The sequence below is a fragment of the Anabrus simplex genome, chromosome 8, assembly GCF_040414725.1.
Source record: "Anabrus simplex isolate iqAnaSimp1 chromosome 8, ASM4041472v1, whole genome shotgun sequence".
NCBI classification, from domain to species: Eukaryota; Metazoa; Arthropoda; class Insecta; order Orthoptera; family Tettigoniidae; genus Anabrus; species Anabrus simplex.
This window is the reverse complement of record NC_090272.1, coordinates 223,355,075-223,368,084: the sequence shown is the minus strand read 5'-3', so window position 1 is coordinate 223,368,084 and position 13,010 is coordinate 223,355,075. Positions and strand designations below refer to the sequence as shown.

General features: G+C 39.6%; 1 protein-coding gene across 1 annotated transcript in view; it reads left to right on the top strand.

Annotated features, from left to right (window-relative positions):
- Positions 1–13,010, top strand: part of LOC136879014 (transducin beta-like protein 2) — a 71,251-nt gene that overhangs the window by 39,223 nt on the left and 19,018 nt on the right. Inside the window, exons 4-5 of the mRNA XM_067152710.2 lie at positions 8,883–9,068; positions 10,247–10,432. Of these exons, the coding sequence (XP_067008811.2) occupies positions 8,883–9,068; positions 10,247–10,432 (372 nt within the window). The remainder of the gene's footprint in view (positions 1–8,882; positions 9,069–10,246; positions 10,433–13,010) is intronic.

The following is a 13,010-nucleotide window of genomic DNA, read 5'->3' as shown; positions in this document are numbered from 1 at the left end:
TTCATAAATTTCAAGCGTTGGCCAGTGTACCGTCAGGTATTCACATATTACATTTACGCCTTATTCATAATATAAATAATGAAAACTCACTATGCTATACCATCTTTCCACGTTATAACAGCAGTAATCGTTATATCTGATCTGCTTTGAGTTCTGAGAAACTGTAATGTTTGATGTTATGAGTTTCCTACTGATTTGTGTGTTGCGCGCTCAGGGCTCGGCTGCTTTGCTCCTATGGTGACGTCATTTCGTTAACCAATAGCAGCTCGTCTCACGTTGGGCCCAACCTTTAGTAGTGTTTAAGAACCTTGACACTGATAGGAAAGACAGAGGAACTGGCTGACTTCGGGACAGAAAAGTATATAGCCATTCTTGGACTGTGTGAGACCAAGAAGAGGGGAATGGGAGATATTCTTCTGAGAGAAGGATACAGGCTGTATTACAGCAGAGGACCTGAAGCAAAAAATGGAGTGGCCATGATGCTTAGAAAAGAAATCCAAGAATGAATCAATCAATACTGATCTGCATTTAGAGCAGTCGTCCAGGTGGCAGATTCCCTATCTGTTATTTTCCTATCCTTTTCTTAATGGATTTCAGAGAAATTGGAAATTTATTGAAGATTCCCCTTGGGAAGTTATTCCGATCCCTAACTCCCTTTCCTATGAATGAATATTTGCCCCAATTTGCCCTCTTGAATTCCAACTTTATCTTCATATTTTGATCTTTCCTACTTTTAAAGACGCCACTCAAAATTATTCATCTACTAATGTCATTCCCACTATCTCTCCCCTGACATCTCGGAACCTACTACATACCAATGTAGTTGGTCCGTTATTGGACATTATAAATTTTCCAGCTAACTTATTCCTGGTTGCCAGCGTTTCACCCCAGTGTGTTAAATTGGGCTCATCAGTTGGTAAATAACACACTCACCAAGACACATGGCTAGTGCAAAACGTGGAGGCCACTGTGTATGCTACTTGGAGCCACCGGCACTGCCAATGTTCTATGAGAGACTTTGTCTCATTTCCAAAAATTGTTGCCTGCCTGGCCATCAGATGATATAGATGTTGATTCCCATAGGGAACCAGAAATATTTGTCCCGAATTAGTAAATTTATAACTAAATTTAGCACACTGGGGCGAAACACTGGCGACCAGAAATTAGTTAGCTGGATAATTTATAATGTCCAATAACGGACCAACTACATTGGTATTATGAATTTACTCATTCAGGACAAATATTTCAGGTTCCCTATGGGAATCAACATACCACTTAGTCAAGCAGCTCGTCTTCTTTCCCCCAATTCTTCCCAGCCCAAGCTTTGCGGTATTTTTGTAACATTACTCTTTTGTCGGAAATCCCCCAGAACAAATCGAGCTGCTTTTCTTTGGATTTTTTTTCCAGTTCTTGAATCAAGTAATCCTGGTGAGGGTCCCATACACTGGAACTATACCTCTAGCTGGGGCCTTACCAGAGACTTATATGCCCTCTCCTTTACATCCTTACTACAACCCCTAAACACCCTCATAACCATGTGCAAAGATCTGTACCCATTACAAGATATTAGAATCATTCCGTATTGACGGTTTTCACTTTACAATGGCGAAAAATGAAAGTATCCTCCTATTCAATACATCATATATTCCGTCATTGTTTACTCCGTCTAATGACGGAATATATGATGTATTGAATAGGAGGATACTTTCATTTTTCGCCATTGTAAAGATCTGTACCCTTTATTTACAATCCCATTTATGTGATTACCCCAATGAAGATCTTTCCTTATCTTAACACGTAGATACTCACAATGATCCCCAAAAGGAACTTTCACCCCATCAACGCAGTAATTAAAACAGAGAGGACTTTTCCTATTTGTGAAACTCACAACCTGACTTTTAACCCCGTTTATCATCATACCATTGCCTGGCATCTATCTTACAACATTATCGAGATCATGTTGCACTTGCTCACAATATTGTAACTTATTTATTACTCTATACAGAATAACATCATCTGCAAAAAGCCTTACCTCTGATTCCACTTCTTTACTCATATCATTTATATAAAGGTAAGGTAAGGGTGTATTCTGCCGGAAGGCAGGTCCGAACCTCCGCAGAGGTGTGCCTAAGCCGAAGTTTATGTACGTCAGGGATGGCCAGTTCCTTTCCGCTCCTCCATTCCCTTACCTCCCACCAACAGCGCATGGCAACCCATCAAAATCTTGACCATGCCCAATGTTGCTTAACTTCTGAGATCTCACGGGATCCGGTGTTTCAACACGGCTACGGCCGTTGGCCTCATTTAAATATATATATATAAGAAAACATAAAGGACTTGAGGAATTCCCCTCTTACTTATTACAGGGTCAGATAAAGCCTCGCCTACTCTAATTCTCTGAGATCTATTTCAAAGAAATATAGCAACCCATTCAGTCACTCTTTGACTAGTCCAACTGCACTCATTTTTGCCGGTAGTCTCTCATGATCCACCCAATCAAATGCTTTAGACAGGTCGATCCCGATACAGTCCATTTGACCTCCAGAATCCAATATATCTGCTATATCTTGCTGGGATCCTACAAGTTGAGCTTCAGTAGAATAACCTTTCCTAAAACCGAACTGCCTTCTATTGAACCAGTTATCAATTTCGCAAACATGTCTAATATAATCGGAAAGAATGCCTTCCGAAAGCTTACATGCAATGCATGTCAAACTTACTGGCCTGTAATTTTGAGCTTTATGTCTATCACCCTTTCCGTTATACACAGGGGCTACTATAACAACTCTCCATTCAGTTGGTATAGCTCCTTCAACCAAATAATAATCAAATAAGTACTTCAGATATGGTATGATATCCCAACCCATTGTCTTTAATATGTCCCCAGAAATCTTAACAATTCCAGCCGCTTTTTAGTTTTCAACTTTTGTATCTTACTGTAAATGTCATTGTTATCATATGTAAATTTTAGTACTTCTTTAGCATTACTCACCTCCTCTATCTGGACATTATCCTTGTAACCAACAATCTTTACATACTGCTGACTGAATACTTCTGCCTTTTAAAGATCCTCCTATACACACTCCAGTTGCTCATTAATTATTCCTGGAATGTCCTTCTTGGAACCAAACACATTCTTGACAGATGCTTGCCATAATGTTATCGTTAACTGCCTTCTTTGCTAAATTCAGTTCCCTAGTAAGTTCCTTCACTTTCTCCTTACTTCCACAGCTTTTTCTAACTCTATTTCTTTCCAATCTGCACCTCCTTCTTAGTCTCTTTATTTCTCTATTATAATAAGGTGGGTCTTTCCAATTTTTACCATCTTTAAAAGTACAAACCTGTTTTCACATTCCTCAACAATTGCTTTAAACCCATCCCAGAGTCTGTTTACATTTTTATTTACCGTTTTCCACCGATCACAGTTACTTTTTAGAAACTGCCTCGTGCCTGCTTCATCAGTCATGTGGTACTGCCTAATAGTCCTACTTTTAAGACCTTCCCTTCTATCACATTTATTTTTAACTACGACTAAAACAGCTTCATAATCACTAATACCATCTAATGCTTTGGTTTCTCTATAGAGCTCATCTGGTTTTACCAGCACCACGTCCAGGATATTTTCCCCTCTAATAGGTTCCATCATTTCCTGAATCAGCTGCTGTTCCCATATTAGCTTATTTGCCATTTGTTGGTCATGCTTCCTATCATTTGCAATTCCTTTGTCAATGAATAATTTTCTTGTCCTGTTGTATAATCTGTGTCCCGTTCGTCTCACATGATCCATTCTCCAAATTATTATTATTATTGTTATTATTATAGCTGTTGTTTATATGGTAATATTTCCGAGTGGCAAGTACACTACGGTTACAGTATGCAACCCGCCTGTCCGCTGCTCTCTTGTCATGTGACAGACAGCTGCCCAGAGCAAGTAACACCAGCTCCCTAGAGCAACTACGTGATGACTTCTGATCTAGAGGACTTTTTAGAGGAAGTCGAGAGATAGATAGAAGGTAAGGAAGTGCTATTGATGGGAGATCTAAATGCACAAGTTGGAATGGAAAGATAAGGAAAGGAAGATGTTGTAGGGCCCTTTGGGTATGGAAATGTAAATCCAGAAGGTGAGTTGTTGTGGATTTTTGCATGAGGAACCAAATGATTGTTGGAAACACCTGGTTTAGGACGAAGAATAGTCAGAAGATTACAAGATATGGTTGGGAAGACAGATGAACTAAGACCATGATTGATTATATAATCATTGAGAAAGAACGCGGGAAGAATCTTTTAGTTGTTACAGCCATGCCTGAAGAAGCCTTTCGTGGAGATCATAGAGTTGTAAAAGGAAAACTGTAAGTGGGAAAGATTGAAAAACCTGCATTAAGAAGAGAGAAAAGAATTAAAGTATGGAAGTTGAAGGAGAAAAGCATACAAGAAGAAATTTAAAGCGAAATAATACCCTTGGTACCCAGGACAGTGCCGGGGAATGTTGAAGATGAATGGAAAAGATTTGAGGAAGCACTGGTTGGTTGTGCGGAAAAGGTATGTGGTAGAACATCATTAAAGACAAAGAGACTCACTGGTGGAATGATAGGGTAAAGAGTAAAGCGAAGGGAAAGGAAATGGCATGGAAAACATCTAAGACTGAAGAGACAACTAATGGAAAAGCAATGGGAATAATATGGTGATAGCATATATTGACATTGAAAAGGCATATGACATTGTCCCCAGGACTAAAGTTTGGACAGGCTGGTGCAAAAAGGAATCGGACAGGGATTAATAAAAATGATCATGGCAATGTAAAAGGAATGTTGTAGTTGCGTGCAAACACAAGTTGGTTTAAAATCGCTAGTTGGCTGAAACAGGGAAGTGGTCTATCACTAATCCTGTTTACAGTAGTAATGGATGACATCATGAAAACAGCCAAAGCAGCATATGGCAGAAGAGAAATGAACATCATGTTATTTGCAGATGATATTGTGATTTGGGGAGAAGAGGACATGAAGGTTCAAAAACAGTTGGATGTGGTGAATGGGTAGATCGAAGAATGTGGATTGAAAATAAGTGTAGAAAAAAGTAAAACTCTTGTTATGACTAGAGGGGAGAAGGAAGGGGTAGGTCAGATTAGACTTGCAGACAAGCCCCTGGAAGTAGTGGAGACATTCAAATACCGGGGGTGTGAATTAATGGAGAATGCTCGAATGGATGCTGAAATTAGTAAGAGGATCCAAAGTGGAAGCTGTTTCTATCATAGTGTAAGAAACATGTTATGGGACAAAGATGTGCCAACGGAAGCAAAGGAAACTATGTACAAGATGTATTACGTACCCATAACAACTTAGGGAGCAGAAACTTGGACATTGACAAAGAAGGATGAGAGTCGAGTACAGGCAGCCGAAATGAAGTTCTTGAGGAGTATGATACAGAAGAGTAGAAGAGACAAAATAAGGAATGAGAAAATCCGTGAAGAAATTGGAGTGGAAACAATGAATGATAGAATAGAGAAGAGCCGACTAGGATGGTTTGGGCACGCAAAGCAAATGAGTGACGAAAGAATGTCAAAAAAGGTGACGGAAATGCAAATGCAAGGAAAGAGAGGCAGTAGACAACCACGACTGAAATGGAGGGACACAATCCAACGCAGTATTAGAGAAAGAAACCTGGACTGGGACACAGTGTTGGAGGAGGAGTGGTGGAAAGACCAAAGAAAGTGGAGAGGAACCATACTTGCCCCTACCTGGCTACAGCTGGATAATGGGAAATGATGATGATGAATACTTCTGATGACTGAACAAGCCAATACTTGCATGAAACATGCATCCACACAGATTGCATTGGATGGACGTGCGAGGACAGGCTGCATGTGACGGAGTATGTGTATCTGCCATTTAGCCCCTTCATGCCTCCAATTTTTTTCTTATTTTTCTTATTGAAAGCAACTATACTCAATACTCTCCTGCTGACTTGCTAGGCCTAACGCATAAGAGGATTTTCTTTCAGGGTTTACTCCCTTAGCCTTTGAGGATGCCTTCCTCATCCTACAAGGCAGTAGGTTCCATCTGTACACCCCAGAAGGATGGGTTGCCTCTTCCGCCATCTCCGCCGTACCAAAGTCCATCTTCTCCGCCGTAGATGCCGTTGAGGTCTTCACCCTTAACCCAGGGCAAGGGCCCTCCATATTTATGACCCCTGGAGAGAGGGTGTCCCAAAATCAAACTGGAAGAGGACAGTAGAGGAAATAAGAAATTGCTATACAGAGTAGTGAAAAACAAGCGAAGGGATCAAGAGACCATAAAAGCAATAGACCGTGATGATGGAACTCTGGCACAAGAAGAGGGAGAAATTAAACAAGAACTCAAGATCTATTTCGAAAAGCTGCTGAATGGAGATACAGAAAACATAACAACGGATAGAGGAGAGCCAAGTCGAGGAACCACAACTGAACCACCAATTACATGGCTTGAGGTTGAAAATGTGCTCAAGAGCATGAAGAAAGGAAAGACAGTGGGCGTAGATGAACTAAGTGCAGATATGCTGAAAGCAGCGGCAGTTCCAGGAATCCAATGGCTCTGTAGACTGCTCAACAAGATATGGGAGGAAAATACTATTCCTGAGGACTGGAAGATGGGCATCATTGTACCTCTGTTCAAGAAAGGAAGCCGACGAAAATGTACTAATTACCGTGGTATCACACTACTGTCTCATGTCCTGAAAATATTGGAAAAAATAATAGAGACCAGAATCAGAGATATTGTTGAACCAATTTTGGAAGAAGAGCAGTATGGTTTCAGACCAGGAAGGTCAACTACAGACCTTATATTTGCAATTAGGATGCTAATGGAAAAATACTGGGAGAAGAACAAGCCTTTATTCCTAATATTTTTGGACATTGAGAAAGCATACGATAGTGTACCAAGGGAAAGAATTTGGCAATGCATGAAAGAACTTCAAGTGCGAGATAGCCTCATAGACAAAGTGAAAATGTTGTATAGTGGGAACAGAAGCTGTATTCAAGTAGGATGTGGTTTGTTGGACTGGTTTGAAACAAAGAGAGGAGTGCAGCAGGGCAGCTCATTGTCACCACTTCTATTTATTATTGTAATGGATGTAGTAATGAAATCTATTAAAAGAAAAGAACATGGAGATATCAAAGCCTTCGCATTTGCAGATGATGTTGCGATCTGGAGTGACTCAGAAGATGAATTGGGAGAGAGAATACAAAGCTGGAATGAGGAGTTTAAGAAATATGGTTTAAACATCAGCAAGACCAAGACGGTGGTGATGAAAGTGTATGGGGAAGGAGCAGAACCAATAGTCATGTTAAATGAAGCTCAACTGGACAGCGTTCCAGTTTTCAAATACTTGGGTAGCGTTATATCAAATGACAACCTAGCAAAACATGAGGTGAACAATCGAATCAATAAGGCAACACAATTCTACCACCAGGTAAGACACCTGCTGTGGGATGAGTAAATACCCATGAAAACAAAAATGACATTGTACAAGTCCTATTATACACCAATTCTTACATACAGTCTCGAAACCACAACACTGACCAATAGAGATAATTCCAAACTTCAGGCAGCTGAAATGAAATTCCTACGCACTATGATCCAGAAAACCAGGACAGACAAGATTAGGAATGAGAAAATTAGAGAAGAAGTAGGAATAGACAATTCTCTCCTAAATAAGATTCAGATATCAAGACTGAAGTGGTTTGGTCACATGAAGAGGATGCCAGTAAACAGAACTGCAAGGAAGGAATTTGACAGAAAGGTAGAAGGAAGACGACCCGTGGGAAGGCCACGAAGGAAATGGATAGATTTAGTTAAGAGCGATGTAATGCTGAGAGGTCATGATTGGGACAAGTTGGTGGAGGAAGAATGGTGCAAGGACAGGATGAGATGGAGGAGGCTCATATACCACACCCGGGAAACTGGAGATGTTTTATGATGATGATGCCTCCAATGTGCATTCCCAACCAGTCCAACAGCAGTAGAGATGGTTCGGTGCCAGAATGAGCAATCTTTGACAAGTGTGTTTCAGGTTTGTGACCTTTGTGGTTTGTTTAAGCTGGTCTTCATAATTCTTCAAAGGTACACCATGGGGTCTTGTGCCTGAGGAAAGTTCACCGTGCAGGAATTGGCAAGGAAGACTGGTGTCGCTCTTCGACAGACATAGCCAGTCTGCCGAAGCCGATGGCCAGTCATAGACGCTTCTTTCTACACTGTTCAGGCACGCTTTTTCAAGAACTGCAAGATTGGATTCTAATCAGTAATTTGACCTGAAACCTTCTGGAACAGGCCACTGTGCCAACCCTTCGAGCCAGTGAGACAGATCTATGATTGACCTCTCTATTAATTCCATAAAACATCTGTAAACAGGAAGTTCATTTTTAAAAAATTAGGCGTGAAGTATATAATGGACCTAGTCTATTGAGGCTCAAATATTAAACTGTTTTACACTGATTCCTCTGCGAGCATTTTAAGGGACCAGAAAAGAAATTTACACAGTATTAGGCTTTAGGTGGATACATATTAACTAAGGTATCTTGGAATAAGTCCAAAGCCAGTAGTTTAGTCAGGATCGGCCAATGGTGGGGGGGGGGGAGGGTTGTAGTTACCAAATGTTGGTAGAACACAACGTAGGTGCATGATTGACTTGTCATTATAAAGACTCTGATAAAAGTAATTACAGATCTGTTGGTTATGTCTCTGAATGTTTATTTAATTTATTACCAGTCTGTTTTTTTTCTTTTTAAGATACCATTGGGGGTATTTCTAACCTCCAGCACCCCGCCCCAGGCTACGCCTCTCCCAAAACATACAGTATGTTCACAATTAACTGTTGTATTGTCTGTAGTCTCATTCTTTTTTTTATTTTAGGTTTCACCCCTGATGTGAAGGTTTGGGAAGTCTGCTTCTCCAAGACTGGTGACTTCCAGACTGCTAATCGTGTTTTTGAGCTGTCTGGTCACTCGTCTGGCGTTTATGACTTTGACTTCAATTCGGATTCATCCCTCATGGCAACAGTTTCGAAGGATGGAACGTGGAAGGCATTCGACACTAAAAGTAAATATCATAGTAATTTTATTTAGAGTGAGTTTTCTTACTGTTTTTGCTCCCTTAGACTAAAAGGTGCCCAACAGACAAAGCATATCAAGAAACAATATTTTCAAGTTTTCATTAACATTTTCACCAGAGATCACAACAATCATTTTAGATATAATGGATATTCAGATTAACAATAAATTTAAAAAACAGGACAGGAGAACCAGAGAGACAAAAAGTAAATGAAATGGTGTATGGCTTTTAGTGTTGGAAGTGTCCAAGGACATGTTTGGCTTGCCAGGTGCAGGTCTTCTGATTTGACATCCGTAGGTGACCTGCACATCTTGATGAGGATGAAATGATGAACCAGCCCCCTTGCCAGTGGAATTAACCAATTATGGTTAAAATTTCCAACCCTGCCAGGAACCAAACACCGGGCTCCTACAACCAAAGGCCAGCATGCTAACCAATTAGCTATGGAGCCGGACGCTATGTAAATGACGGCACACAATGGCGTCAAACTCCTTTATCACTGAGCAACCTGATTTCTTAATTTTGGCTCAGGTTATATTTCTGTTTGTAATATGTCACAGTAAGCTCATAAATGACACTCTTCTCTTTGTCAACCTTTTTAGGTTCCAAGCCAACTTTATATAAGGCTTTTAGATAGATGCCATGAAGGTGACCTGTTTATCTACTGTATTTTAGTATCATGTTTTTCTCTGCAATATTATTCCCTCTGTCATTTGAAAACAAAGTGTAATTGCTAATCACAACAAAATGTAATTGAAAATAGCTGTTGACTGAAACCAAGCAATGAGTTCCCTGTATTCATTGATTAATGTACTGGATGTGAATAATGACAAGTTTATTACAAAGAGAATGGAAAACTGCAATGAAATACTGTTCTGAAAGAATGACTGAAATGTCAAAATTTAAAATCCCAAGTTCAGCTGCAGGATTAGAATCAGCGATCAAGATATGGATTCCTCATATTTAGAATTAACACATTTACATAGGTATATCCTGAGTTTCATGATCCTAGGAATCCAACAAATTAAGGCAATGTCTAAGTATTCAGATTTGTCTGTATTCAGTTCTCAAAGTATTTTGCAGATTTCAGAATCTTTCTTAGTAATATATAATGGCTATGACCTCATTGTCGAGTTATGCAGTTGTTTACATGTTTGTACTTGCAGTTGAGTACAAGAAGGGAGAAGATCCTCATTTACTGATGACTGGGAAGTACACACAGCGCAGTTACATCTCCCACATAGCCTTGTCGCCCAATGGAGAGGTAGTGGCTGTGTCCAGTGGCAGTTCTCTTTCTTTCTTCTCTGTCTTATCGGGAGAATGTGATGGCACCATTGAGAATGTTTACCCAGGTAGGCAAACAGACTTTACTTTCAGATAGGCCTGTCGTATTGAGGATACTTCTCTCAACAATGAATGAGCCATTACACAATATTTTATAGATGTTGGTATCCATTGTATATAATTATATCAGTAATTAGTACTTAGAAATTGTGTGCTTTATTATCTACATAAATCCTCTCTCTGTACGTTGTGAATATCGACATTATCCCTGGTTCATTCTATAATTCAAAGGAGGGAATGTTCCACCTGATCAATACAAGATTTAAAGTTCAGTTATATTGAAAATAATACAAGTACTGGCTTCGACCCTTTAGTTGGGTCATCCTCAGCTAGGTACATACATTCTTAAATACTAAAAATGCACTCTTTGATGTTAAAGAATGATTAAAATATATCACAGTTGTTGTCCATAAAATGTTCGCTGTGGTAGTTAAAAGTATCTTGTGTGCACTAGCTCTTGTGAACTGTCCTTTGCAAGCAGTATGAAGATTTATGCTTAAACTGTGTAGTAATATAGTATATCGTCGCTGCTGGGAAAAAACCTCCTATGTGAAATATTTTAGCTTAGAACTTTAGCCGGTAAGGTTCTGTTATCTAAGGTGCAATATTGTGTGAATGTGGTTAAGGCATTCTTGCTCTTAATAATGTATGCGCTGCGGGTTAGTATATCTCCAGAAATATTATCACATAGGAGGTTTTGTCCCGGCAACGACGATATACAGTGTTATGGAACTTAGCAGCTTTATGCAGGTGTAGTTCATTACATTATAATATGAAGTAGACCTGAGAGAACATCCTAGGTTGCTATGAAGATACTGGTAGAATTGAGAACTGGTTGCCGGTTAAGGAATCGTCGATATGTGTAGTTATTGCAATTTGCATTGGAGTGAATGGGTGGAAAAGTTGAAGAATGCTGTGTCAAAGAGAAACCACTATAAAAGATCAAAGTTTAAACTTAATCCCTTGGTTCCGTGTGGGCCTGTTCCCAGCGTCTGTGTTTGCGGCGCACTGAGTATTATCCGCTGCTCGGGGCGAGCTATTGCTTGGATTGAGAGCGGAAGGGGAGAAGACAAGTGGAGAGAAGCAGGTGGAAAAGGTTGATAAGAGTAGCTTCATTGAACACCCTACTATCTCGGAGCTCAGCTCTCAGCAACTGCAGGAAGTGCCAGAAACCGTAGCCGGTAGCGGCCTGTCATCGGCGGCCAAAGTCGAGCGAGAAAGTCCTTGCCAAGCATAAATAAAGACCCTGTATTTGATAGGGTGGATCACTGGAGACTAATTGCAAAAGTGAGTGCAGTTGGACTAGTCAAAAGAGTGACTGAATGGGTTGCTATATTTCTAGAAAATTGATCTCAGAGAATTAGAGTAGGCGAGGCTTTATCTGACCCTGTAATAATTAAGGGAGGAATTCCTTAAGGCAGTATTATTGGACCTGTATGTTGTCTTATATATATATATCAATGATATGTGTAAAGAAGTGGAATCAGCGATAAGGCTTTTTGTGGATGATGTTATTCTGTATAGAGTAATGAATAAGTTACAAGATTGTGAGCAACTGCAAAATGACCTCAATAATGTTGTGAAATGGACAGCAGGCAATGGTATGATGATAAACGGGGTTAAAAGGCAGGTTGTGAGTTTCACAAATAGGAAAAGTCCTCTCTGTTTTAATTACTGCATTGATGGCGTGAAAGTCCCTTTGTAAGCATCTAAGTGTTAATATAAGGAAAGATCTTCATTGGAGTAATCACATAAATTGGATTGTAAATAAAGGGTACAGATCTCTGCACATGGTTATGAGGGAATTTAGGGGTTGTATTAAGGATGTAGAGGAGCGGGCATATAAGTCTCTGGTAAGACCCCAACTAGAGTATAGTTCCAGTGTATGGGACCCTCACCAGGATTACTTGAGTCAAGAACTGGAAAAAATCCAAAGAAAAGCAGCTCGATTTGTTCTGGGTGGTGATATGATGAATACTATCATTATTGAAAGTAGATGTTAAGAATTTGTTTTTAGATTTTGCCTCTTTGACTTAGCTGGACTTAGGTTTATTTTCATCTTGGAAATTATTTTATTCACAAATTCCTTACTGTAACCATTATTTCTAGCTAATACATGGATGATAATTTATTCTTTATGAAGGTTTTTATGGGATAATGGAACATAGCATGCTCTGTAAACCATCCTCATTTTTTTAGGATTAGGGTGTGTTGAGTCCCGTTTTATCGTATTTATAGTTGGGATGGGTTTCCTGTAGATGTTATAGGATAAATACGGTAATGTTCATACCTGGTAATTTTAAGGTCAAGATAATTCAGTGAATGGTTTGATTCTGTTTCCATAGTCAATTTTATGTGTGGATCTAATGCGTTCAGCTGATTTAAAATGGAATTTTCATTAGTGAACCATTCATCTACTCTTGCAAAAGCATCATCCACATTCTAGTCCCAAAGAGGATGTTATTAATTTTGGAATTTTTCAAGTTATCAAAATAAATCTCTGCCTGGCAAATCATCTGATGGCATTCCTCCAAACAGTATAGAAATGGCGAGCGAGAGTGAGAGGTCCTGAAGCCCCAGGAAGAA